The sequence below is a fragment of the Bombina bombina genome, chromosome 6, assembly GCF_027579735.1.
Source record: "Bombina bombina isolate aBomBom1 chromosome 6, aBomBom1.pri, whole genome shotgun sequence".
Taxonomy (NCBI): Eukaryota; Metazoa; Chordata; class Amphibia; order Anura; family Bombinatoridae; genus Bombina; species Bombina bombina.
In genome coordinates, this window is record NC_069504.1 from 855,424 (window position 1) to 882,110 (window position 26,687).

At 44.7% G+C, this 26,687-nt stretch overlaps 1 protein-coding gene across 1 annotated transcript in view; it reads left to right on the forward strand.

Moving 5' to 3' along the window:
• Positions 1–26,687, forward strand: part of SBF1 (SET binding factor 1) — a gene marked incomplete in the record, with an annotated part of 739,370 nt that overhangs the window by 606,566 nt on the left and 106,117 nt on the right. Inside the window, 3 exon segments of the mRNA XM_053716293.1 lie at positions 19,357–19,434; positions 20,189–20,245; positions 20,485–20,666. Coding sequence (XP_053572268.1) covers positions 19,357–19,434; positions 20,189–20,245; positions 20,485–20,666 — 317 coding nt within the window.

Genomic DNA, 26,687 nt, shown 5'->3' on the forward strand with positions numbered 1-26,687 from the left:
TCAAGATGGTAACTGTAAGGACTATATTGCCTTTTGTTCAGCAAGGGAATTATATGTCCACAATAGATTTACAGGATGCATATCTGCATATTCCGATTCATCCAGATCATTATCAGTTCCTGAGATTCTCTTTTCTAGACAAGCATTACCAATTTGTGGCTCTACCGTTTGGCCTTGCTACAGCTCCAAGAATTTTCACAAAGATTCTCGGTGCCCTTCTGTCTGTAATCAGAGAACAGGGTATTGTGGTATTTCCTTATTTGGACGATATCTTGGTACTTGCTCCGTCTTTACATTTAGCAGAGTCTCATACGAATCGACTTGTGTTGTTTCTTCAAGATCATGGTTGGAGGATCAATTTACCAAAAAGTTCTTTGATTCCTCAAACAAGGGTAACCTTTCTGGGTTTCCAGATAGATTCAGTGTCCATGACTCTGTCTTTAACAGACAAGAGACGTCTAAAATTGATTACAGCTTGTCGAAACCTTCAGTCACAATCATTCCCTTCGGTAGCCTTATGCATGGAAATTCTAGGTCTTATGACTGCTGCATCGGACGCGATCCCCTTTGCTCGTTTTCACATGCGACCTCTTCAGCTCTGTATGCTGAACCAATGGTGCAGGGATTACACGAAGATATCTCAATTAATATCTTTAAAACCGATTGTTCGACACTCTCTAACGTGGTGGACAAATCACCATCGTTTAATTCAGGGGGCTTCTTTTGTTCTTCCGACCTGGACTGTAATTTCAACAGATGCAAGTCTCACAGGTTGGGGAGCTGTGTGGGGATCTCTGACGGCACAAGGAGTTTGGGAATCTCAGGAGGTGAGATTACCGATCAATATTTTGGAACTCCGTGCAATTTTCAGAGCTCTTCAGTTTTGGCCTCTTCTGAAGAGAGAATCGTTCATTTGTTTTCAGACAGACAATGTCACAACTGTGGCATACATCAATCATCAAGGAGGGACTCACAGTCCTCTGGCTATGAAAGAAGTATCTCGAATTTTGGTTTGGGCGGAATCCAGCTCCTGTCTAATCTCTGCGGTTCATATCCCAGGTGTAGACAATTGGGAAGCGGATTATCTCAGTCGCCAAACGTTGCATCCGGGCGAATGGTCTCTTCACCCAGAGGTATTTCTTCAGATTGTTCAATTGTGGGGGCTCCCAGAGATAGATCTGATGGCCTCTCATCTAAACAAGAAACTTCCCAGGTATCTGTCCAGATCCCGGGATCCTCAGGCGGAGGCAGTGGATGCATTATCACTTCCTTGGAAGTATCATCCTGCCTATATCTTTCCGCCTCTAGTTCTTCTTCCAAGAGTAATCTCCAAGATTCTGAGGGAATGCTCGTTTGTTCTGCTAATAGCTCCGGCATGGCCTCACAGGTTTTGGTATGCGGATCTTGTCCGGATGGCATCTTGCCAGCCATGGACTCTTCCGTTAAGACCAGACCTTCTGTCACAAGGTCCTTTTTTCCATCCGGATCTGAAATCCTTAAATTTAAAGGTATGGAGATTGAACGCTTGATTCTTGGTCATAGAGGTTTCTCTGACTCCGTGATTAATACTATGTTACAGGCTCGTAAATCTGTATCTCGAGAGATATATTATAGAGTCTGGAAGACTTATATTTCATGGTGTCTTTCTCATCATTTTTCTTGGCATTCTTTTAGAATACCGAGAATTTTACAATTTCTTCAGGATGGTTTGGATAAGGGTTTGTCCGCAAGTTCTTTGAAAGGACAAATCTCTGCTCTTTCTGTTCTTTTTCACAGAAAGATTGCTATTCTTCCTGATATTCATTGTTTTGTGCAAGCTTTGGTTCGTATAAAACCTGTCATTAAGTCAATTTCTCCTCCTTGGAGTTTGAATTTGGTTCTGGGAGCTCTTCAAGCTCCTCCGTTTGAACCTATGCATTCATTGGACATTAAATTACTTTCTTGGAAAGTTTTGTTCCTTTTGGCCATCTCTTCTGCTAGAAGAGTTTCTGAATTATCTGCTCTTTCGTGTGAGTCTCCTTTTCTGATTTTTCATCAGGATAAGGCGGTGTTGCGAACTTCTTTTGAATTTTTACCTAAAGTTGTGAATTCCAACAACATTAGTAGAGAAATTGTGGTTCCTTCATTATGTCCTAATCCTAAGAATTCTAAGGAGAAATCATTGCATTCTTTGGATGTTGTTAGAGCTTTGAAATATTATGTTGAAGCTACGAAATCTTTCCGTAAGACTTCTAGTCTATTTGTTATCTTTTCTGGTTCTAGGAAAGGCCAGAAAGCTTCTGCCATTTCTTTGGCATCTTGGTTGAAATCTTTAATTCATCTTGCCTATGTTGAGTCGGGTAAAACTCCGCCTCAAAGAATTACAGCTCATTCTACTAGGTCAGTATCTACTTCCTGGGCGTTTAGGAATGAAGCTTCGGTTGACCAGATCTGCAAAGCAGCAACTTGGTCTTCTTTGCATACTTTTACTAAATTCTACCATTTTGATGTATTTTCTTCTTCTGAAGCAGTTTTTGGTAGAAAAGTTCTTCAGGCAGCGGTTTCAGTTTGAATCTTCTGCTTATGTTTTTTGTTAAACTTTATTTTGGGTGTGGATTATTTTCAGCAGGAATTGGCTGTCTTTATTTTATCCCTCCCTCTCTAGTGACTCTTGTGTGGAAAGATCCACATCTTGGGTAGTCATTATCCCATACGTCACTAGCTCATGGACTCTTGTTAATTACATGAAAGAAAACATAATTTATGTAAGAACTTACCTGATAAATTCATTTCTTTCATATTAACAAGAGTCCATGAGGCCCACCCTTTTTTGTGGTGGTTATGATTTTTTTGTATAAAGCACAATTATTCCAATTCCTTATTTTATATGCTTCGCACTTTTTCTTATCACCCCACTTCTTGGCTATTCGTTAAACTGATTTGTGGGTGTGGTGAGGGGTGTATTTATAGGCATTTTAAGGTTTGGGAAACTTTGCCCCTCCTGGTAGGAATGTATATCCCATACGTCACTAGCTCATGGACTCTTGTTAATATGAAAGAAATGAATTTATCAGGTAAGTTCTTACATAAATTATGTTATTCATGTGACAGTTAATAAATGCACTGGGTCTGACACCGTAAGAGAGAACCAGGATAGTATTAACATTACACGAATATAGTATACTTGTATATTCATGTCACAGTTAATAAATGCACTGGGTCTGACACCGTAAGAGAGAACCAGGATAGTATTAACATTACACTAATATAGTATACTTGTATATTCATGTCACAGTTAATAAATGCACTGGGTCTGACACTGTAAGAGAGAACCAGGATAGTATTAACATTACACTAATATAGTATACTTGTATATTCATGTCACAGTTAATAAATACACTGGGTCTGACACTGTAAGAGAGAACCAGGATAGTATTAACATTACACTAATATAGTATACTTGTATATTCATGTCACAGTTAATAAATGCACTGGGTCTGACACCGTAAGACAGAACCAGGATAGTATTAACATTACACTAATATAGTATACTTGTATATTCATGTCACAGTTAATAAATGCACTGGGTCTGACACCGTAAGAGAGAACCAGGATAGTATTAACATTACACTAATATAGTATACTTGTATATTCATGTCACAGTTAATAAATGCACTGGGTCTGACACTGTAAGAGAGAACCAGGATAGTATTAACATTACACTAATATAGTATACTTGTATATTCATGTCACAGTTAATAAATACACTGGGTCTGACACCGTAAGAGAGAACCAGGATAGTATTAACATTACACTAATATAGTATACTTGTATATTCATGTCACAGTTAATAAATACACTGGGTCTGACACTGTAAGAGAGAACCAGGATAGTATTAACATTACACTAATATAGTATACTTGTATATTCATGTCACAGTTAATAAATGCACTGGGTCTGACACCGTAAGAGAGAACCAGGATAGTATTAACATTACACTAATATAGTATACTTGTATATTCATGTCACAGTTAATAAATGCACTGGGTCTGACACAGTAAGAGAGAACCAGGATAGTATTAACATTACACTAATATAGTATACTTGTATATTCATGTCACAGTTAATAAATGCACTGGGTCTGACACAGTAAGAGAGAACCAGGATAGTATTAACATTACACTAATATAGTATACTTGTATATTCATGTCACAGTTAATAAATGCACTGGGTCTCACACTGTAAGAGAGAACCAGGATAGTATTAACATTACACTAATATAGTATACTTGTATATTCATGTCACAGGTAATAAATGCACTGGGTCTGACACCGTAAGAGAGAACCAGGATAGTATTAACGTTACACTAATATAGTATACTTGTTTGTATATTCATGTCACAGTTAATAAATGCACTGGGTCTGACACCGTAAGAGAGAACCAGGATAGTATTAACATTACACTAATATAGTATACTTGTATATTCATGTCACAGTTAATAAATGCACTGGGTCTGACACCGTAAGAGAGAACCAGGATAGTATTAACATTACACTAATATAGTATACTTGTATATTCATGTCACAGTTAATAAATGCACTGGGTCTGACACCGTAAGAGAGAACCAGGATAGTATTAACATTACACTAATATAGTATACTTGTATATTCATGTGACAGTTAATAAATGCACTGGGTCTGACACCGTAAGAGAGAACCAGGATAGTATTAACATTACACGAATATAGTATACTTGTATATTCATGTCACAGTTAATAAATGCACTGGGTCTGACACCGTAAGAGAGAACCAGGATAGTATTAACGTTACACTAATATAGTATACTTGTATATTCATGTCACAGTTAATAAATGCACTGGGTCTGACACCGTAAGAGAGAACCAGGATAGTATTAACATTACACTAATATAGTATACTTGTATATTCATGTCACAGTTAATAAATGCACTGGGTCTGACACCGTAAGAGAGAACCAGGATAGTATTAACATTACACTAATATAGTATACTTGTATATTCATGTCACAGTTAATAAATGCACTGGGTCTGACTCTGTAACAGAGAACCAGGATAGTATTAACATTACACTAATATAGTATACTTGTATATTCATGTCACAGTTAATAAATGCACTGGGTCTGACACCGTAAGAGAGAACCAGGATAGTATTAACATTACACTAATATAGTATACTTGTATATTCATGTGACAGTTAATAAATGCACTGGGTCTGACACTATAAGAGAGAACCAGGATAGTATTAACGTTACACTAATATAGTATACTTGTATATTAATGTCACAGTTAATAAATGCACTGGGTCTGACACTGTAAGAGAGAACCAGGATAGTATTAACATTACACTAATATAGTATACTTGTATATTCATGTCACAGTTAATAAATGCACTGGGTCTGACACCGTAAGAGAGAACCAGGATAGTATTAACATTACACTAATATAGTATACTTGTATATTCATGTCACAGTTAATAAATGCAGTGGGTCTGACACCGTAAGAGAGAACCAGGATAGTATTAACATTACACTAATATAGTATACTTGTATATTCATGTCACAGTTAATAAATACACTGGGTCTGACACTGTAAGAGAGAACCAGGATAGTATTAACATTACACTAATATAGTATACTTGTATATTCATGTCACAGTTAATAAATGCACTGGGTCTGACACTAAGAGAGAACCAGGATAGTATTAACATTACACTAATATAGTATACTTGTATATTCATGTCACAGTTAATAAATGCACTGGGTCTGACACCGTAAGAGAGAACCAGGATAGTATTAACATTACACTAATATAGTATACTTGTATATTCATGTGACGGTTAATAAATGCACTGGGTCTGACACCGTAAAAGAGAACCAGGATAGTATTAACATTACACTAATATAGTATACTTGTATATTCATGTCACAGTTAATAAATGCACTGGGTCTGACACAGTAAGAGAGAACCAGGATAGTATTAACATTACACTAATATAGTATACTTGTATATTCATGTCACAGTTAATAAATGCACTGGGTCTAACACCGTAAGAGAGAACCAGGATAGTATTAACATTACACTAATATAGTATACTTGTATATTCATGTCACAGTTAATAAATGCACTGGGTCTGACACCGTAAGAGAGAACCAGGATAGTATTAACATTACACTAATATAGTATACTTGTATATTCATGTCACAGTTAATAAATGCACTGGGTCTGACTCTGTAAGAGAGAACCAGGATAGTATTAACATTACACTAATATAGTATACTTGTATATTCATGTCACAGTTAATAAATGCACTGGGTCTGACACCGTAAGAGAGAACCAGGATAGTATTAACATTACACTAATATAGTATACTTGTATATTCATGTAATATAGCAGTGACCATCTGTAATGTAGCAGTGACCATCTGTCATGTAGCAGAGACGGGTCACCATCTGTCATGTAGCAGAGACGGGTCACCATCTGTCATGTAGCAGAGACGGGTCACCATCTGTCATGTAGCAGAGACGGGTCACCATCTGTCATGTAGCAGAGACGGGTCACCATCTGTCATGTAGCAGAGACGGGTCACCATCTGTCATGTAGCAGAGACGGGTCACCATCTGTAATGTAGCAGAGACGGGTCACCATCTGTCATGTAGCAGAGACGGGTCACCATCTGTCATGTAGCAGAGACGGGTGACCATCTGTCATGTAGCAGAGACGGGGGACCATCTGTCATGTAGCAGAGACGGGTCACCATCTGTCATGTAGCAGAGACGGGTCACCATCTGTCATGTAGCAGAGACGGGTCACCATCTGTCATGTAGCAGAGACGGGTCACCATCTGTCATGTAGCAGAGACGGGTCACCATCTGTCATGTAGCAGAGACGGGTCACCATCTGTCATGTAGCAGAGACGGGTCACCATCTGTCATGTAGCAGAGACGGGTCACCATCTGTCATGTAGCAGAGACGGGTCACCATCTGTCATGTAGCAGAGACGGGTCACCATCTGTCATGTAGCAGAGACGGGTCACCATCTGTCATGTAGCAGAGACGGGTCACCATCTGTCATGTAGCAGAGACGGGTCACCATCTGTCATGTAGCAGAGACGGGTCACCATCTGTCATGTAGCAGAGATGGGTGACCATCTGTCATGTAGCACAGGGACAGCTCTAGTAATTGGGTTTATACCAGAGGTCATAGACTGTAATCCTGTAAGTACAAAGATGGAGTAAGAATTGATATAAAATACAGGAAGTCTAAGGAATATAAAGTCTGATAAAAACCGTCTAAACCCTTTAACTGAACTGACCGATACACATGTCCCTGCTCAGCGCTTTACATCCAATGTCATTTATTCATCTTCATGCACTTCCTGCAGCATTATATTCCCCTATTTGTGATGCACTCCTTTTTTCCCCCTATTTAAAAGATTTTGCAGTATTTGATGTCGGTTGTGCAGAGGCAGTTACTGCTGAGTACTTATTTATTAAGGCTGCAAGCTTAGTGTTGTGTATGGGCGAACAGATTCCTCATCAGGGGCTAGCTCAGTACAGAGGCTAGTTCAGTGTTCACAGATATCATTAAAATATTTAATTGGTAGTAATACTCTGTATGCTCTTTGTAAGCCTGTGTGTATATGATGTATGTGTGTATATGATGTATGTGTGTATATGATGTATGTGTGTATATGATGTATGTGTGTATATGATGTATGTGTGTATATGATGTATGTGTGTATATGATGTATGTGTGCATATGATGTATGTGTGTATATGATGTATGTGTGTATATGATGTATGTGTGCATATGATGTATGTGTGCATATGATGTATGTGTGCATATGATGTATGTGTGTATATGATGTATGTGTGTATAGGATGTATGTGTGTATAGGATGTATGTGTGTATAGGATGTATGTGTGTATAGGATGTATGTGTGTATAGGATGTATGTGTGTATATGATGTATGTGTGTATATGATGTATGTGTGTATAGGATGTATGTGTGTATATGATGTATGTGTGTATATGATGTATGTGTGTATATGATGTATGTGTGTATATGATGTATGTGTGTATATGATGTATGTGTGTATATGATGTATGTGTGTATATGATGTATGTGTGTATATGATGTATGTGTGTATAGGATGTATGTGTGTATATGATGTATGTGTGTATATGATGTATGTGTGTATATGATGTATGTGTGTATATGATGTATGTGTGTATATGATGTATGTGTGTATATGATGTATGTGTGTATATGATGTATGTGTGCATATGATGTATGTGTGCATATGATGTATGTGTGCATATGATGTATGTGTGTATATGATGTATGTGTGCATATGATGTATGTGTGTATATGATGTATGTGTGTATATGATGTATGTGTGTATATGATGTATGTGTGTATATGATGTATGTGTGTATAGGATGTATGTGTGTATATGATGTATGTGTGCATATGATGTATGTGTGCATATGATGTATGTGTGCATATGATGTATGTGTGTATATGATGTATGTGTGCATATGATGTATGTGTGTATATGATGTATGTGTGCATATGATGTATGTGTGTATATCATGTATGTGTGTATATGATGTATGTGTGCATATGATGTATGTGTGTATATGATGTATGTGTGTATATGATGTATGTGTGCATATGATGTATGTGTGTATATGATGTATGTGTGCATATGATGTATGTGTGTATATGATGTATGTGTGTATATGATGTATGTGTGTATGTGATGTATGTGTGTATGTGATGTATGTGTGTATATGATGTATGTGTGTATATGATGTATGTGTGTATATAATGTATGTGTGTATATGATGTATGTGTGCATATGATGTATGTGTGCATATGATGTATGTGTGCATATGATGTATGTGTGCATATGATGTATGTGTGTATATGATGTATGTGTGTATATGATGTATGTGTGTATATGATGTATGTGTGTATGTGATGTATGTGTGTATATGATGTATGTGTGTATATGATGTATGTGTGTATATGATGTATGTGTGTGTGCTCTCTGTAAGCCTGTGTGTGTATATGATGTATGTGTGTGCTCTCTGTAAGCCTGTGTGTGTATATGATGTATGTGTGTGCTCTCTGTAAGCCTGTGTGTGTGTGCATATGATGTATGTGTGTGTGCTCTCTGTAAGCCTGTGTGTGCGTGTGTGCATATGATGTATGTGTGTGTGCTCTCTGTAAGCCTGTGTGTGTGTGTGTGCTCTCTGTAAGCCTGTGTGTGTGTGTGTGTGTGTGTGTGTGTGTGCATATGATGTATGCGTGTGCTCTCTGTAAGCCTGTGTGTGTGTGTGCTCTCTGTAAGCCTGTGTGTGTATATGATGTATGTGTGTGCTCTCTGTAAGCCTGTGTGTGTGTGTGTGTGTGCATATGATGTATGTGTGTGTGCTCTCTGTAAGCCTGTGTGTGTATATGATGTATGTGTGTGCTCTCTGTAAGCCTGTGTGTGCATATGATGTATGTGTGTGCTCTCTGTAAGCCTGTGTGTGTGTGCATATGATGTATGTGTGTGCTCTCTGTAAGCCTGTGTGTGTGTGTGTGTGTGTGTGCATATGATGTATGTGTGTGCTCTCTGTAAGCCTGTGTGTGTGCATATGATGTATGCGTGTGCTCTCTGTAAGCCTGTGTGTGTGTGTGTGTGTGTGTGCATATGATGTATGTGTGTGCTCTCTGTAAGCCTGTGTGTGTGTGCATATGATGTATGTGTGTGCTCTCTGTAAGCCTGTGTGTGTGTGTGTGTGCATATGATGTATGTGTGTGTGCATATGATGTATGTGTGTGTTCTCTGTAAGCCTGTGTGTGTGTGTGTGTGTGTGTGCATATGATTTATGCGTGTGCTCTCTGTAAGCCTGTGTGTGTGTGCATATGATGTATGTGTGTGTGCTCTCTGTAAGCCTGTGTGTGTATATGATGTATGTGTGTGCTCTCTGTAAGCCTGTGTGTGTATATGATGTATGTGTGTGCTCTCTGTAAGCCTGTGTGTGTGTGTGTGTGTGTGCATATGATGTATGTGTGTGCTCTCTGTAAGCCCTTGTGTGTGTGTGTGTGTGTGTGTGCATATGATGTATGTGTGTGCTCTCTGTAAGCCTGTGTGTGTGTGTGCATATGATGTATGCGTGTGCTCTCTGTAAGCCTGTGTGTGTGTGTGTGTGCATATGATGTATGTGTGTGCTCTCTGTAAGCCTGTGTGTGTGTGCATATGATGTATGTGTGTGCTCTCTGTAAGCCCTTGTGTGTGTGTGTGTGTGTGTGTGCATATGATGTATGTGTGTGTGCTCTCTGTAAGCCTGTGTGTGTATATGATGTATGTGTGTGCTCTCTGTAAGCCTGTGTGTGTATATGATGTATGTGTGTGCTCTCTGTAAGCCTGTGTGTGTGTGCATATGATGTATGTGTGTGCTCTCTGTAAGCCTGTGTGTGCGTGTGTGCATATGATGTATGTGTGTGTGCTCTCTGTAAGCCTGTGTGTGTGTGTGCTCTCTGTAAGCCTGTGTGTGTGTGTGTGCATATGATGTATGTGTGTGTGCATATGATGTATGTGTGTGTTCTCTGTAAGCCTGTGTGTGTGTGTGCTCTCTGTAAGCCTGTGTGTGTGTGTGTGTGTGTGTGTGTGTGTGTGTGTGTGTGTGTGTGTGCATATGATGTATGCGTGTGCTCTCTGTAAGCCTGTGTGTGTGTGTGCATATGATGTATGTGTGTGTGCTCTCTGTAAGCCTGTGTGTGCATATGATGTATGTGTGTGCTCTCTGTAAGCCTGTGTGTGCATATGATGTATGTGTGTGCTCTCTGTAAGCCTGTGTGTGTGTGCATATGATGTGTGTGCGTGTGCTCTCTGTACGCCTGTGTGTGATGTGTGCGCGTGTGCTCTCTGTACCCCTGTGTGTGATGTGTGCGCGTGTGCTCTCTGTACCCCTGTGTGTGATGTGTGCGCGTGTGCTCTCTGTATGCCTGTGTGTGATGTGTGCGCGTGTGCTCTCTGTATGCCTGTGTGTGATGTGTGCGCGTGTGCTCTCTGTATGCCTGTGTGTGATGTGTGCGCGTGTGCTCTCTGTACCCCTGTGTGTGATGTGTGCGCGTGTGCTCTCTGTATGCCTGTGTGTGATGTGTGTGCGTGTGCTCTCTGTACCCCTGTGTGTGATGTGTGCGCGTGTGCTCTCTGTACCCCTGTGTGTGATGTGTGCGCGTGTGCTCTCTGTATGCCTGTGTGTGATGTGTGTGCGTGTGCTCTCTGTACCCCTGTGTGTGTGTGTGTGTGTGCATATGATGTATGTGTGTGTGCTCTCTGTAAGCCTGTGTGTGCATATGATGTATGTGTGTGCTCTCTGTAAGCCTGTGTGTGTGTGCATATGATGTGTGTGCGTGTGCTCTCTGTACGCCTGTGTGTGATGTGTGCGCGTGTGCTCTCTGTACCCCTGTGTGTGATGTGTGCGCGTGTGCTCTCTGTACCCCTGTGTGTGATGTGTGCGCGTGTGCTCTCTGTATGCCTGTGTGTGATGTGTGTGCGTGTGCTCTCTGTACCCCTGTGTGTGATGTGTGTGCGTGTGCTCTCTGTACGCCTGTGTGTGATGTGTGTGCGTGTGCTCTCTGTATGCCTGTGTGTGATGTGTGCGTGTGTGCTCTCTGTACGCCTGTGTGTGCGTGTGCTCTCTGTACGCCTGTGTGTGATGTGTGCGCGTGTGCTCTCTGTATGCCTGTGTTTGATGTGTGTGCGTGTGCTCTCTGTATGCCTGTGTGTGATGTGTGTGCGTGTGCTCTCTGTATGCCTGTGTGTGATGTGTGTGCGTGTGCTCTCTGTACGCCTGTGTGTGATGTGTGTGCGTGTGCTCTCTGTATGCCTGTGTTTGATGTGTGTGCGTGTGCTCTCTGTATGCCTGTGTGTGATGTGTGTGCGTGTGCTCTCTGTACGCCTGTGTGTGATGTGTGCGCGTGTGCTCTCTGTACCCCTGTGTGTGATGTGTGCGTGTGCTCTCTGTACGCCTGTGTGTGATGTGTGCGCGTGTGCTCTCTGTACGCCTGTGTGTGATGTGTGCGTGTGTGCTCTCTGTACGCCTGTGTGTGATGTGTGTGTGTGCTCTCTGTACGCCTGTGTGTGATGTGTGTTTGTGTGCTCTCTGTACGCCTGTGTGTGTGATGTGTGCGTGTGCTCTCTGTACGCCTGTGTGTGTGATGTGTGCGTGTGCTCTCTGTACGCCTGTGTGTGTGATGTGTGCGTGTGCTTTCTGTACGCCTGTGTGTGTGATGTGTGCGTGTGCTCTCTGTACGCCTGTGTGTGATGTGTGCGTGTGCTTTCTGTACGCCTGTGTGTGATGTGTGCGTGTGCTCTCTGTACGCCTGTGTGTGATGTGTGCGTGTGCTCTCTGTACGCCTGTGTGTGATGTGTGTGTGTGCTCTCTGTACGCCTGTGTGTGATGTGTGCGTGTGTGCTCTCTGTACGCCTGTGTGTGATGCGTGCGCGTGCTCTCTGTACGCCTGTGTGTGATGTGTGCGTGTGCTCTCTGTACACCTGTGTGTGATGTGTGTGTGCTCTCTGTATGCCTGTGTGTGATGTGTGCGTGTGCTCTCTGTACGCCTGTGTGTGATGTGTGTGCGTGCTCTCTGTACGCCTGTGTGTGATGTGTGCGTGCTCTCTGTATGCCTGTGTGTGATGTGTGCGTGCTCTCTGTACGCCTGTGTGTGATGTGTGTGCGTGCTCTCTGTACGCCTGTGTGTGATGTGTGTGTGCTCTCTGTACGCCTGTGTGTGATGTGTGTGCGTGCTCTCTGTACGCCTCTGTGTGATGTGTGTGTGCTCTCTGTATGCCTGTGTGTGATGTGTGTGCGTGCTCTCTGTACGCCTGTGTGTGATGTGTGTGCGTGTGCTCTCTGTACGCCTGTGTGTGATGTGTGTGCGTGTGCTCTCTGTACGCCTGTGTGTGATGTGTGTGTGCTCTCTGTACGCCTGTGTGTGATGTGTGTGTGCTCTCTGTACGCCTCTGTGTGATGTGTGTGTGCTCTCTGTACGCCTGTGTGTGATGTGTGTGCGTGTGCTCTCTGTACGCCTGTGTGTGATGTGTGTGCGTGTGCTCTCTGTACGCCTTTGTGTGATGTGTGTGCGTGTGCTCTCTGTACGCCTGTGTGTGATGTGTGTGCGTGTGCTCTCTGTGTGCCTGTGTGTGTGCGTGTGCTCTCTGTGTGCCTGTGTGTGATGTGTGTGTGCTCTCTGTACGCCTGTGTGTGATGTGTGTGCGTGTGCTCTCTGTACGCCTGTGTGTGATGCGTGTGCTCTCTGTACGCCTTTGTGTGATGTGTGTGCGTGTGCTCTCTGTACGCCTGTGTGTGATGTGTGTGCGTGTGCTCTCTGTGTGCCTGTGTGTGATGTGTGTGCGTGTGCTCTCTGTATGCCTGTGTGTGATGTGTGTGCGTGTGCTCTCTGTATGCCTGTGTGTGATGTGTGTGCGTGTGCTCTCTGTACGCCTGTGTGTGATGTTTGTGCGTGTGCTCTCTGTACGCCTGTGTGTGATGTGTGTGTGTGTGCTCTCTGTATGCCTGTGTGTGCGTGTGCTCTCTGTATGTCTGTGTGTGTGATGTGTGTGCGTGTGCTCTCTGTATGCCTGTGTGTGTGATGTGTGTGCGTGTGCTCTCTGTATGCCTGTGTGTGATGTGTGCGTGTGCTCTCTGTATGCCTGTGTGTGTGATGTGTGTGCGTGTGCTCTCTGTATGCCTGTGTGTGTGATGTGTGTGCGTGTGCTCTCTGTATGCCTGTGTGTGATGTGTGCGTGTGCTCTCTGTATGCCTGTGTGTGTGATGTGTGTGCGTGTGCTCTCTGTACGCCTGTGTGTGATGTGTGTGCGTGTGCTCTCTGTATGCCTGTGTGTGATGTGTGTGCGTGTGCTCTCTGTATGCCTGTGTGTGTGATGTGTGTGCGTGTGCTCTCTGTACGCCTGTGTGTGATGTGTGTGCGTGTGCTCTCTGTATGCCTGTGTGTGATGTGTGTGCGTGTGCTCTCTGTACGCCTGTGTGTGATGTGTGTGCGTGTGCTCTCTGTATGCCTGTGTTTGATGTGTGTGCGTGTGCTCTCTGTACGCCTGTGTGTGATGTGTGTGTGTGTGTGCTCTCTGTATGCCTGTGTGTGATGTGTGTGTGTGTGCTCTCTGTACGCCTGTGTGTGATGTGTGTGCGTGTGCTCTCTGTATGCCTGTGTGTGATGTGTGTGCGTGTGCTCTCTGTATGCCTGTGTGTGATGTGTGTGCGTGTGCTCTCTGTACGCCTGTGTTTGATGTGTGTGCGTGTGCTCTCTGTGCGCCTGTGTGTGCGTGTGCTTTCTGTATGCCTGTGTGTGATGTGTGTGCGTGTGCTCTCTGTATGCCTGTGTGTGATGTGTGTGCGTGTGCTCTCTGTGCGCCTGTGTGTGATGTGTGTGCGTGTGCTCTCTGTATGCCTGTGTGTGATGTGTGTGCGTGTGCTCTCTGTATGTCTGTGTGTGTGATGTGTGTGCGTGTGCTCTCTGTACGCCTGTGTGTGATGTGTGTGCGTGTGCTCTCTGTACGCCTGTGTGTGATGTGTGTGCGTGTGCTCTCTGTACGCCTGTGTGTGATGTGTGTGCGTGTGCTCTCTGTATGCCTGTGTGTGATGTGTGTGCGTGTGCTCTCTGTATGCCTATGTGTGTGTGCTCTCTGTATGCCTGTGTGTGATGTGTGCGCGTGTGCTCTCTGTACGCCTGTGTGTGATGTGTGCGTGTGTGCTCTCTGTACGCCTGTGTGTGATGTGTGTGCGTGTGCTCTCTGTACGCCTGTGTGTGATGTGTGTGCGTGTGCTCTCTGTACGCCTGTGTGTGATGTGTGTGCGTGTGCTCTCTGTACGCCTGTGTGTGATGTGTGTGCGTGTGCTCTCTGTATGCCTGTGTGTGATGTGTGTGCGTGTGCTCTCTGTATGCCTGTGTGTGATGTGTGTGCGTGTGCTCTCTGTATGCCTGTGTGTGATGTGTGTGCGTGTGCTCTCTGTATGCCTGTGTGTGTGATGTGTGTGCGTGTGCTCTCTGTATGCCTGTGTGTGTGATGTGTGTGCGTGTGCTCTCTGTATGCCTGTGTGTGTGATGTGTGTGCGTGTGCTCTCTGTACGCCTGTGTGATGTGCGCGTGTGCTCTCTGTATGCCTGTGTGTGTGATGTGTGTGCGTGTGCTCTCTGTACGCCTGTGTGTGATGTGTGTGCGTGTGCTCTCTGTATGCCTGTGTGTGATGTGTGCGTGTGCTCTCTGTATGCCTGTGTGTGATGTGTGTGCGTGTGCTCTCTGTACGCCTGTGTGTGATGTGTGTGCGTGTGCTCTCTGTATGCCTGTGTGTGCGTGTGCTCTCTGTACGCCTGTGTGTGATGTGCGTGTGTGCTCTCTGTATGCATGTGTGTGCGTGTGCTCTCTGTACGCCTGTGTGTGATGTGCGTGTGTGCTCTCTGTATGCATGTGTGTAATGTGTGCGCGTGTGCTCTCTGTGTGCCTGTGTGTGATGTGTGTGCATGTGCTCTCTGTATGCCTGTGTGTGTGATGTGTGTGCGTGTGCTCTCTGTACGCCTGTGTGTGATGTGTGTGCATGTGCTCTCTGTACGCCTGTGTGTGATGTGTGCGCGTGTGCTCTCTGTGTGTGATGTGTGTGCATGTGCTCTCTGTATGCCTGTGTGTGTGATGTGTGTGCGTGTGCTCTCTGTACGCCTGTGTGTGATGTGTGTGCATGTGCTCTCTGTACGCCTGTGTGTGTGCATGTGCTCTCTGTATGCCTGTGTGTGATGTGTGCGTGTGCTCTCTGTATGCCTATGTGTGTGATGTGTGCGTGTGTGCTCTCTGTATGCCTATGTGTGTGATGTGTGTGCGTGTGCTCTCTGTACGCCTGTGTGTGATGTGTGTGCTCTCTGTATGCCTATGTGTGTGATGCGTGTGCTCTCTGTATGCCTGTGTGTGATGTGTGTGCGTGTGCTCTCTGTACGCCTGTGTGTGATGTGTGTGCGTGTGCTCTCTGTACGCCTGTGTGTGATGTGTGTGTGCTCTCTGTACGCCTGTGTGTGATATGTGTGCGTGTGCTCTCTGTATGCCTGTGTGTGATGTGTGCGTGTGCTCTTTGTACGCCTGTGATGTGTGTGTGTGCTCTCTGTACGCCTGTGTGTGATGTGTGCGCATGCTCTCTGTACGCCTGTGTGTGATGTGTGCTCTCTGTACGCCTGTGTGTGATGTGTGTGTGTGTGCTCTCTGTACGCCTGTGTGTGATGTGTGTGTGTGTGTGCTCTCTGTACGCCTGTGTGTGATGTGTGCGCGTGCTCTCTGTACGCCTGTGTGTGATGTGCGCGTGTGCTCTCTGTACGCCTGTGTGTGATGTGCGCGTGTGCTCTCTGTACGCCTGTGTGTGATGTGTGTGTGCTCTCTGTATGCCTGTGTGTGATGTGTGTGTGTGTGCTCTCTGTACGCCTGTGTGTGATGTGTGTGCGTGTGCTCTCTGTATGCCTGTGTGTGCGTGTGCTCTCTGTACGCCTGTGTGTGATGTGTGCGCGTGTGCTCTCTGTACGCCTGTGTGTGATGTGTGTGTGTGTGTGCTCTCTGTACGCCTGTGTGTGATGTGTGCGCGTGTGCTCTCTGTATGCCTGTGTGTGTGATGTGTGCGTGTGCTCTCTGTACGCCTGTGTGTGATGTGTGTGCGTGTGCTCTCTGTACGCCTGTGTGTGTTTGTGTGCTCCCTGTACGCCTGTGTGTGATGTGTGCGCGTGTGCTCTCTGTACGCCTGTGTTTTATGTGTGTGCGTGTGCTCTCTGTACGCCTGTGTTTGATGTGTGTGTGTGCTCTCTGTACGCCTGTGTGTGATGTGTGCGTGTGTGCTCTCTGTACGCCTGTGTTTGATGTGTGTGCGTGTGCTTTCTGTATGCCTGTGTGTGATGTGCGCGTGTGCTCTCTGTACGCCTGTGTTTGATGTGTGTGCGTGTGTTCTCTGTACGCCTGTGTGTGATGTGTGTGTGTGTGATGTGCGCGTGTGCTCTCTGTATGCCTGTGTGTGTGTGATGTGTGTGCGTGTGCTCTCTGTATGCCTGTGTGTGTGAGATGTGTGCGTGTGCTCTCTGTATGCCTGTGTGTGATGTGTGTGCGTGTGCTCTCTGTATGCCTGTGTGTGATGTGTGTGCGTGTGCTCTCTGTATGCCTGTGTGTGATGTGTGTGCGTGTGCTCTCTGTACGCCTGTGTGTGATGTGTGCGTGTGCTCTCTGTACGCCTGTGTGTGATGTGTGTGCGTGTGCTCTCTGTATGCCTGTGTGTGATGTGTGTGCGTGTGCTCTCTGTACGCCTGTGTGTGATGTGTGCGCGTGTGCTCTCTGTATGCCTGTGTGTGATGTGTGTGCGTGTGCTCTCTGTACGCCTGTGTGTGTGATGTGTGTGTGTGTGCTCTCTGTACGCCTGTGTGTGTGATGTGTGCGTGTGCTCTCTGTACGCCTGTGTGTGATGTGTGTGCGTGTGCTCTCTGTATGCCTGTGTGTGATGTGTGCGTGTGCTCTCTGTACGCCTGTGTGTGATGCGTGTGCGTGTGCTCTCTGTATGCCTGTGTGTGATGTGTGCGTGTGCTCTCTGTGTGCCTGTGTGTGATGCGTGTGCTCTCTGTACGCCTGTGTGTGATGTGTGTGCGTGTGCTCTCTGTATGCCTGTGTGTGATGTGTGTGCGTGTGCTCTCTGTACGCCTGTGTGTGATGTTTGTGCATGTGCTCTCTGTACGCCTGTGTGTGATGTGTGTGCGTGTGCTCTCTGTATGCCTGTGTGTGATGTGTGCGTGTGCTCTCTGTACGCCTGTGTGTGATGTGTGCTCGTGTGCTCTCTGTACACCTGTGTGTGATGTGTGTGCGTGTGCTCTCTGTATGCCTGTGTGTGATGTGTGTGCGTGTGCTCTCTGTACGCCTGTGTGTGATGTGTGTGCGTGTGCTCTCTGTACGCCTGTGTGTGATGTGTGTGCGTGTGCTCTCTGTATGCCTGTGTGTGATGTGTGTGCGTGTGCTCTCTGTACGCCTGTGTGTGATGTGTGTGCGTGTGCTCTCTGTGTGCCTGTGTGTGATGTGTGCGTGTGCTCTCTGTACGCCTGTGTGTGATGTGTGTGCGTGTGCTCTCTGTATGCCTGTGTGTGTGTGATGTGTGTGCGTGTGCTCTCTGTATGCCTGTGTGTGTGATGTGTGCGTGTGCTCTCTGTACGCCTGTGTGTGATGTGTGTGCGTGTGCTCTCTGTATGCCTGTGTGTGTGATGTGTGTGCGTGTGCTCTCTGTATGCCTGTGTGTGTGATGTGTGCGTGTGCTCTCTGTACGCCTGTGTGTGATGTGTGCGCGTGTGCTCTCTGTACGCCTGTGTGTGATGTGTGTGCGTGTGCTCTCTGTATGCCTGTGTGTGATGTGTGTGCGTGTGCTCTCTGTACGCCTGTGTGTGATGTGTGCGTGTGCTCTCTGTACGCCTGTGTGTGATGTGTGCGTGTGCTCTCTGTATGCCTGTGTGTGTGATGTGTGTGTGTGCTCTCTGTATGCCTGTGTGTGTGATGTGTGCGTGTGCTCTCTGTACGCCTGTGTGTGATGTGTGTGCGTGTGCTCTCTGTACGCCTGTGTGTGATGTGTGCGCGTGTGCTCTCTGTACGCCTGTGTGTGATGTGTGTGCGTGTGCTCTCTGTATGCCTGTGTGTGATGTGTGTGCGTGTGCTCTCTGTATGCCTGTGTGTGATGTGTGCGCGTGTGCTCTCTGTACGCCTGTGTGTGATGTGTGCGCGTGTGCTCTCTGTATGCCTGTGTGTGATGTGTGTGCGTGTGCTCTCTGTATGCCTGTGTGTGATGTGTGCGCGTGTGCTCTCTGTACGCCTGTGTGTGATGTGTGCGCGTGTGCTCTCTGTATGCCTGTGTGTGATGTGTGTGCGTGTGCTCTCTGTATGCCTGTGTGTGATGTGTGCGCGTGTGCTCTCTGTACGCCTGTGTGTGATGTGTGCGCGTGTGCTCTCTGTACGCCTGTGTGTGATGTGTGCGCGTGTGCTCTCTGTACGCCTGTGTGTGATGCACGCATGTGCTCTGTGTGTGTTGAACATTGTGTGTGTGTGGGGGGGGGGTGAGATGTATGTGATGTGTGACAAATATAAAGTAAAATATATATGTTTAGTTTTGTTCCTAGACATTGAACAGTTGTATACAGCAGGTTTTCACTGCAAGCTCTGGTTAAGCCTGGGATCTCTCGTTAGACTCACAGAGTCTCTTCTGGCTGCACAGGGCAGTTTGTGCTCAGTTGCACCCTGGTACATGGAAATATAAGCTATGTTTTTGCTGCAGATTCTCCAGACAAGCGACAACCAAAGCTGGGGTCCCTAATGAAGCAGGTGATGGGAGGGAAAGAGGACAACCGAGGAGGTGAGGCACTAAGTGGGTCGTATCTTGTTTACTTGTAGATTTGTTGCCCTGAGTCCTCTATCATTATGCTCTCCATTTTCTGTTACCCTTCATATGCAATATATTCTCCCATCCTGCCCCAGTCTTACACTGTGCACCCTCCTGTCTTGCCCCAGACTTACACTGTGCACCCTCCTGTCTTGCCCCAGACTTACACTGTGCACCCTCCTGTCTTGCCCCAGACTTACACTGTGCACCCTCCTGTCTTGCCCCAGACTTACACTGTGCACCCTCCTGTCTTGCCCCAGACTTACACTGTGCACCCTCCTGACTTGCCCCAGTCGCACGCCCTGTGCACCCTCCTGACTTGCCCCAGTCGCACGCCCTGTGCACTTTCCTGACTTGCCCCAGTCGCACGCCCTGTGCACTTTCCTGACTTGCCCCAGTCGCACGCCCTGTGCACTTTCCTGACTTGCCCCAGTCGCACGCCCTGTGCACCCTGCTGACTTGCCCCAGTCGCACGCCCTGTGCACTCTCCTGACTTGCCCCAGTCGCACGCCCTGTACACCCTCCTGACTTGCCTCAGTCACGCCCCTGTGCACCCCCCTGACTTGTTCCCATCATATGACTTTTGTATTCATATCAGTCATTCCCCATCTTGACTACTATCCTTTTCTAGTTTCATACCAGGCACACATCCAGCGATACTGGAAACTGATATTTTGAGGTTTTCTATATGCCTCTGCTTCTCATTGCCCATTTTTCCTTGTGTCAGGTCACTCAGTTCAGGGTTTTAAACATCCCACAAGGTGCAGTGGCTGTGCAGAGCAAGGTTGGTGTGTTTGTACTGTGGCTAATAGTGCAAGATCTTCAGGTTTTATATCCTTGCCTTAGTCAATAACTGCTCTCCTATAATTAATTACTGCCTTGTAGCTAATAAAGCCCTCTTGTAATAAAATGTTGTCCTGTCCTAGTAATCTAGTTTTGTGGCACTAACAGGAGTGCTGTGTGTGGAGGTGACACATGTTGTCACAGCACTGCTCATCTCAAGCACCTCTTCTACCCTTGCAGGAAAGTGGGGCAGTATGCGTGGTACTGGGAGGCTCAGTGCATACTCAGCGAACGCTGATGTGGGGACACGGCTTGCAGGAAGGGAGTTCCTAACTCATCATCAAAATGGAGGCCCCTCAGAGAATGCGCTAGCTCCCCGCCGGGCTGCCTTGTACATAATTGGAGATAAGTCCCAGCTCAAGGTAAGTTGAGTCTTAATAATGAATTCCTTCTCAGCAACTAGAAAGTAATCCTAAGCTGCCTGCAGATTCTACATTTCCTAATTAACTGTTTGTTTAGTTTCATGCTTAGCTGAAATTTGTTTTCTTTCATAAAGGTGGTGAGAGTTCACAAGCCATAACTCCTTGGAAATACCACTCCTAACCACTAGGAGGAGGCAAAGATATCCAAAACTACAAGAGCTCTTCAAATCCCCTCCCACCTTAGTGGAAACTAGTCATATCTTTGATTTCGCAGGAGGGAGGTAATGAATGAAGGTGCTCCAGATGTTTTTCAGAGAGAGGGGTCCTTATTTGAGGCCCAGTCTCCCCTCAGAGAGCTACTGTTTGACAGAGGGAAGCTGTTGGAATATGTAGTAGTGGCACAATTACAGCCAGTGGAAGTTAGTCACAGGCCTACCACAGGTGTCATGGGGACCGGTCCCTAACCTTCTCCTGTTGGGTCGTCAGTTCTGCAACTTAGACCAGAAATTGCAGTCATTTGTGTGGCTGCTGCAGCTTTCTTTATTACCCATTCCCCAGTTTTGCATAACCAACACTGTTATATTAATACATGTTTTACCTCTGTGATTACCTTGTATCTAAGCCTTTTATCTCGGTTCTTTTGACAGACTTGTATTTTAACCAATCAGTACTGACTCCTAGGTGACTCCATGGGCTTGAGCACAATTTTATCTATATGGCACACATAGACTAATGTAAAAATGCATTCAGATAAGACGGCCTTCAAGGACTAAGACATTAGCATATAAGCCTATCTTGGTTTAGCTTTCAACTAAGAACACCAAGAGAACAAAGAAAAATTGATGATAAAAGGAAATTGAAAAGTTGTTTAAAATGGCATGCCCTATCTGAATCATGAAAGTTTATTTTTGGACTAGACTGTCTCTTTGAGATGTCTAATGATTTTATTTGTAAGCAGTTTTTGACATTATTAAAATTGATGTACAAAATATGTCCATTGCTATTCTGTTAAGGAGAGTTTTATGGCTTAAATCCTGGTCTGCTGATTTGGTCTCTAATAACAGACTTTTCTCCATTCCCTTTGAGGTTAAATTGCTTTTAGGATCAGAGTTCGACTCTATCATTAAAATTGTTACTGAAGGTAAAGGAGTTTTCCTTCCTAAGGACAAGAAGTCTAAGGGAAGATTTAAACAAACTAATAGTTTTTGTACCTTTCACTTTGCCAGAGATCAGAAGTCCTCTTCCAACCAAAGGTCTGACCCCTCCAAAACTTCCTGGAAACCAGGATCCTCCTGGTCCAGTAGTAAACAGTCCAAGAAGTCTATCTCTAATCAGAAGTCATTATGAAGGGACAGCCCCCTTTCCAGAGAATGCTCTGGTAGGGGACAGATTGATTTAATTTCAGGAAGACTGGAACAGATCAGTTCAGGATCCCTGCGAACGGTTTCATCTGTCATGTTCTGAAGGAGCCTCAAAAGGTAGCTGCCTTTTTTCAATGTGTTAAGGATATAGAGAATTTGGGAGTAATGCAACCAGTCCCAGTCTCTCAACAGGGAAGAGGTTTTTATTCAAACTTATTTTTGTTCCAAAAAAGGAGAACTCATATTGTCCCATTCTGGATGTAAAGTCCCTGAACAAATTTGACAGAGTTCCGTCTTTCAAGATAGAGACAATTCAAATCATTTTGCCCCTGGTACAAGAGGGTCAGTTTATGACCAGCATAGATGTGAAGGATGCTTGTCTACACATCCCAATTCACCAAGACAGTTTCCAGTTTCTAAGGTTTGCTTTTCTCAATAAGCATTACCAGTTTGTGGTTTTACACTTTGGTTTAGCCACTGCCCCTCGCATCTTTACAAAGGTTTTAGGGGCTCTGTTGACAGTGATCAGAACACAGGGGATCTCCATTGCTACTTATTTGGACTACATCTTAATCCATGCCCTGTCTTTTTCTCTGGCATCCTCTCATACCCAGATGGTAATTTCCTTCCTTTGGGATCATGGATGGAGCATCAATATTCTCAAGTTCTTTATTTCCAGATACAAGAGTAGTCTTTCTGTAATTGATAATAGACTCTGTTAAGCGTGTTTGTTTCCTCACAGAAACTATCAAATACAAACTGCAAAAAGCCTGTTGGTCTCTACAGATGACTCATTCCCCATCTGTAGCACAGTGTTTGGAAGTAGTGGATCTTATGGTAGCGGCTTCAGATGCAGTACATTTTGCTTGTTTTCATCTTCGTCCCCTTCAGCTATTGATGCTTTATCAGTGGACAAAGGATTACTTTCATCTAGAGCAGAAAATAGAGCTCCGTTCCTCTGTCAAACAGTCTCTCACATGGTTGAGGGGCAGTCCTTTTTTGACCCTTGGAGCCTCCTTTCTTCAGCCTACTTGGACCGTGGTCACTACAGACGCAAGTCTTACAGGTTACCCATCAGTGTTCTAGAACTGCGTGCGATCCTTCAGGCTCTTCAGTCTTGGCTTCTTCTCAGTCAGGAAAAATGAATGTGTTTTCAGTCAGACAACATCATGGCTGTAGCTTACATCAATCATCAGGGAGGGACTTGGAGTCCCCTTGCCATCCAAGAAGTTTCTTACATTCTGTCTTGGGCAAAGAAAAAACACTGCACTCCAGTTTATTGAGCAAGGTCGAGATCCAAGAGCTTGAATGATTGATGCTCTACTTTGTCCTTGGAACTTTTGTATGGCCTATCTATTTCCCCAATTTTTCTTTGTCCGAGAATCATTGCAAGAATCAAACAGGAGCTAGCGTCAGTATTCCTGATAGCTCCAGCATGGCCACACAGAACTTGGTATGCAGATCTCATCCAGATGTCATCCTCCCCTCATTGGACCCTATCTCTCAGGGAAGATCTGCTGTCCCAATGTCCTTTTTATTATCATGACCTCCGATCTCTGAATTTGACGGTGTGGAGGTTAAACGCCTAGTCCTCAAGAGTAGAGGCTTCTCAGTTTCTATAATCCTCTACTATTTCATAACATTTGGAAATCTTATTTTCTCTGGTGTTCTTTCAAAAGGTCTCTTGGAAATCATTTAGAATTCCTAGAATTCTTCAGTTGTTTTCCAGGATGGTCTGGAAAAGCTAGCTCTTTAAAGGGTAAAATTTCTGCCTTGTCCGTTTTTGAGTTGTTTTTTTTTTTTCATAAAAAGTTGGCTAATTTGCCTGATGATCAAACTTTTGTTCAGGTGAGAATTTGCTATTAGGCCTATTTCTCCTCCTTGGAATCTTAATCTAGTTTTATCTGTTTTGCAAGGTCCTCCCTTTCAACCTATGCATAATTTGTACTTAGAATTGTTGTCTTGGAAAGTTCTCTTTCTTCTAGCCATCTCTTCAGCTAGACGTGTTTCTGAACTCTCGGCTCTTTCTTCTGATCCCCCTTTTTTTTTCACCAGGATAAAGCAGTTCTTAGAACCTGTCTCTTTTACCAAGTCAGCATGAAGGTGCAACCCCTGATCCATATCTTCCAATAGGGGGAGATTATGTCTTTTTTCATGGATCTTGGTTTCAGTCTTTTCAAGATCTGTGGATTCTAAATACAGTGTCCAGTTATACAGAATTGGTTTAAAATTGAAGCATCCCAGGGGAAGGTTTCTTCTGTCTCATGCCTTCTTTCAGTGAGTCAATTATCTAGAGTCTATGGGTGTAATAGTTCAGAAGTCAGAACAGAGTCAGGGGTTTTATTCCAGCCTTTTTATTGTTCCCCCGAAAGGAGGGCACTTTCAGACATGTTTTTTCAAGATGGAAGCAATTCAGGCTGTTCTTCCTCTTGTTCATTAAAGGCAGTTTATGTTCTCAATAGATTTGAAGGATGCTTATCATATCCCTATACATGGAGATCATTATTGATTTTTAAGATTTGCATTCCTTGACATGCATTTTTAGTTTGTTGCTCTTCCGTTTTGGTCTGGCTACTGCTCCCAGAATCTTTACAAAGGTTCTGGAGACTCTCTTATTGGTTATACGTGCTAAGGGTGTTTTGGTGGTTCTTTACCTGGAAGATATTTTGTTACCAGATCTTTACATTTAGCAGGATCTCATACCAACAGACTTTTGCTGTTTCTTCAAAAGCAAGGTTAGAAAATCAATTTTCCAAAGAGTTCACTTACTGATTAGACCAGGGTCCATGAGACTTTCTGTGACGAGTAAGAGAAGGCTGAAACTTCTCTCAGCTTGTGCAAATTTTCAATATTTTCCTTTTCCTTCTGTAGCTCTTTGAATGCTAGTATTCAATCTGAAGATAGCAGCTTCAGATGCTATTCCGTTTGCTCGGTTTCACATGAGACCTCTTCAGCTTTGATTAGTCTTTCAGTGGTGCATGGATTACACTCAGTTGTCTCAGAAGATTCTTCTGGATTTCAGAACAAGACAATCCCAGTCTTGGTGGAAAAATTATCAGTCCAATGTTCAAGGGGCATCCTTTGTCCATCCTAATTGGACTGTGGTTACAGCAGATGCAAGTCTTTCAGGTTGGGGGCAGGTTGGGTGTCCAGAGGGCACAGGGTGTTTGGTCTCCTCGGGAGGACGAGGTTATTGTTAAATATTCTGGAGCTCCATACAATTTTCAGAGCTCTTTAGAATCGGCCTCTTCTGGAAAAAAAGAAAGAATACTTATCTACATGTCCAGTCAGACAATGTCACAGCAATGACTTATATCAATCATCAAGGGGGAACTCCCAGTTCCCTGGCAATGAGGGAGGTGTCCTGAATTCTGACTTGGGCAGAGACCAATTTTGGTTCAATCTCTAAGGTTCATATTGCAGGAGTGAGCATTAGTGAAGCAGATTTTTCCGTCGCCAATCCCTTCAACCAGGGGAATGATCTCTTTATCTGGAAGTTTTCAGTCAGATTGTGGATCTGTGGGGACTTCCAGAATTAGATCTGATGGTTTGTTGATTGAAAAACAAGTTTCACAGATACTTTCCGAGATCCAGAGATCTCAGGCGGAGTTTGCTGATGCTCTAGTAGCTCCTTGGTTCTTTCATCTAGCTTACATATTTCTTCCTCTTGTTCTGTTACCAAGAGTAATAGCCAGGATCAAGCAGGACCTTGCATAACTTGGTTTGTGGACCTAGTTCAGATGTCCATTTGTCCTCTATGGCCTCTTCCTCTGTGCCACAATCGTCTGTCTCAAGGTCCATTTTTATCCTCATCCAGATCTCCAACCTCTAAACTTGATGGCTTTGGATCGAACGCTTAGTTGTTAGACAGAGAGGTTTTTCCGATTCTGTTATTGAGACTGGTTCAGGCTTTTGAACCTGTGACAAGGAAGATTTATTACAAGGTTTGGAAGACTTTTATTTCTTGGTGTAGGAAGCATGGTTTAAACTGGCAATCTTTTAGAATTCCTAGAATTCTTCTATTTCTTCAAGATGGTTTGGATAAAGGTTTATCTGCCAGTTTTTGAAGGGCCAGATTTCAGCTTTATATAAAAGATTGCTATATTTCCTGATATTCAAACTTTTGTTCAGGCTTTTAGTAAGGGTTAAGCCAGTGATTAAACCAATTTTTCCTCCTTGGAATCATTTTTTGTTCTAAGAGTTTTGCAGAATCCTCCTTTTGAACCTATGCTTAATTTGGATATTCAGAAGGGTTTTTCTTCCTAAATGGAAAGAGTCCACAGCTGCATTCATTACTTTTGGGAAATAAGAACCTGACCACCAGGAGGAGGCAAAGACACCACAGTCAAAGGCTTAAATACTCCCACTTCCCTCATCCCCCAGTCGTTCTTTGCCTTTCGTCCCAGGAGGTTGGCAGAGAAGTGTCAGAAGTTTGTTTTGCCTCTTATGGAGGGTAGTACTCTTCGACATGGGATGGGAGCTTTAAGGTAATCCTATCAGTCTCTCAGGGCCTGGATGAAAGTTAGAGTCTGGAGATGCAGGAAGAGTCTTTCTGCGAAACCATTCCGACTCATATTAACAGCTCCACTAGCAATCAGCGTTGTCAAACTTTGCTTCGCTGCCTGCTTTCTTCACTCAAGTCCATGGCGGAGGCGTTGCT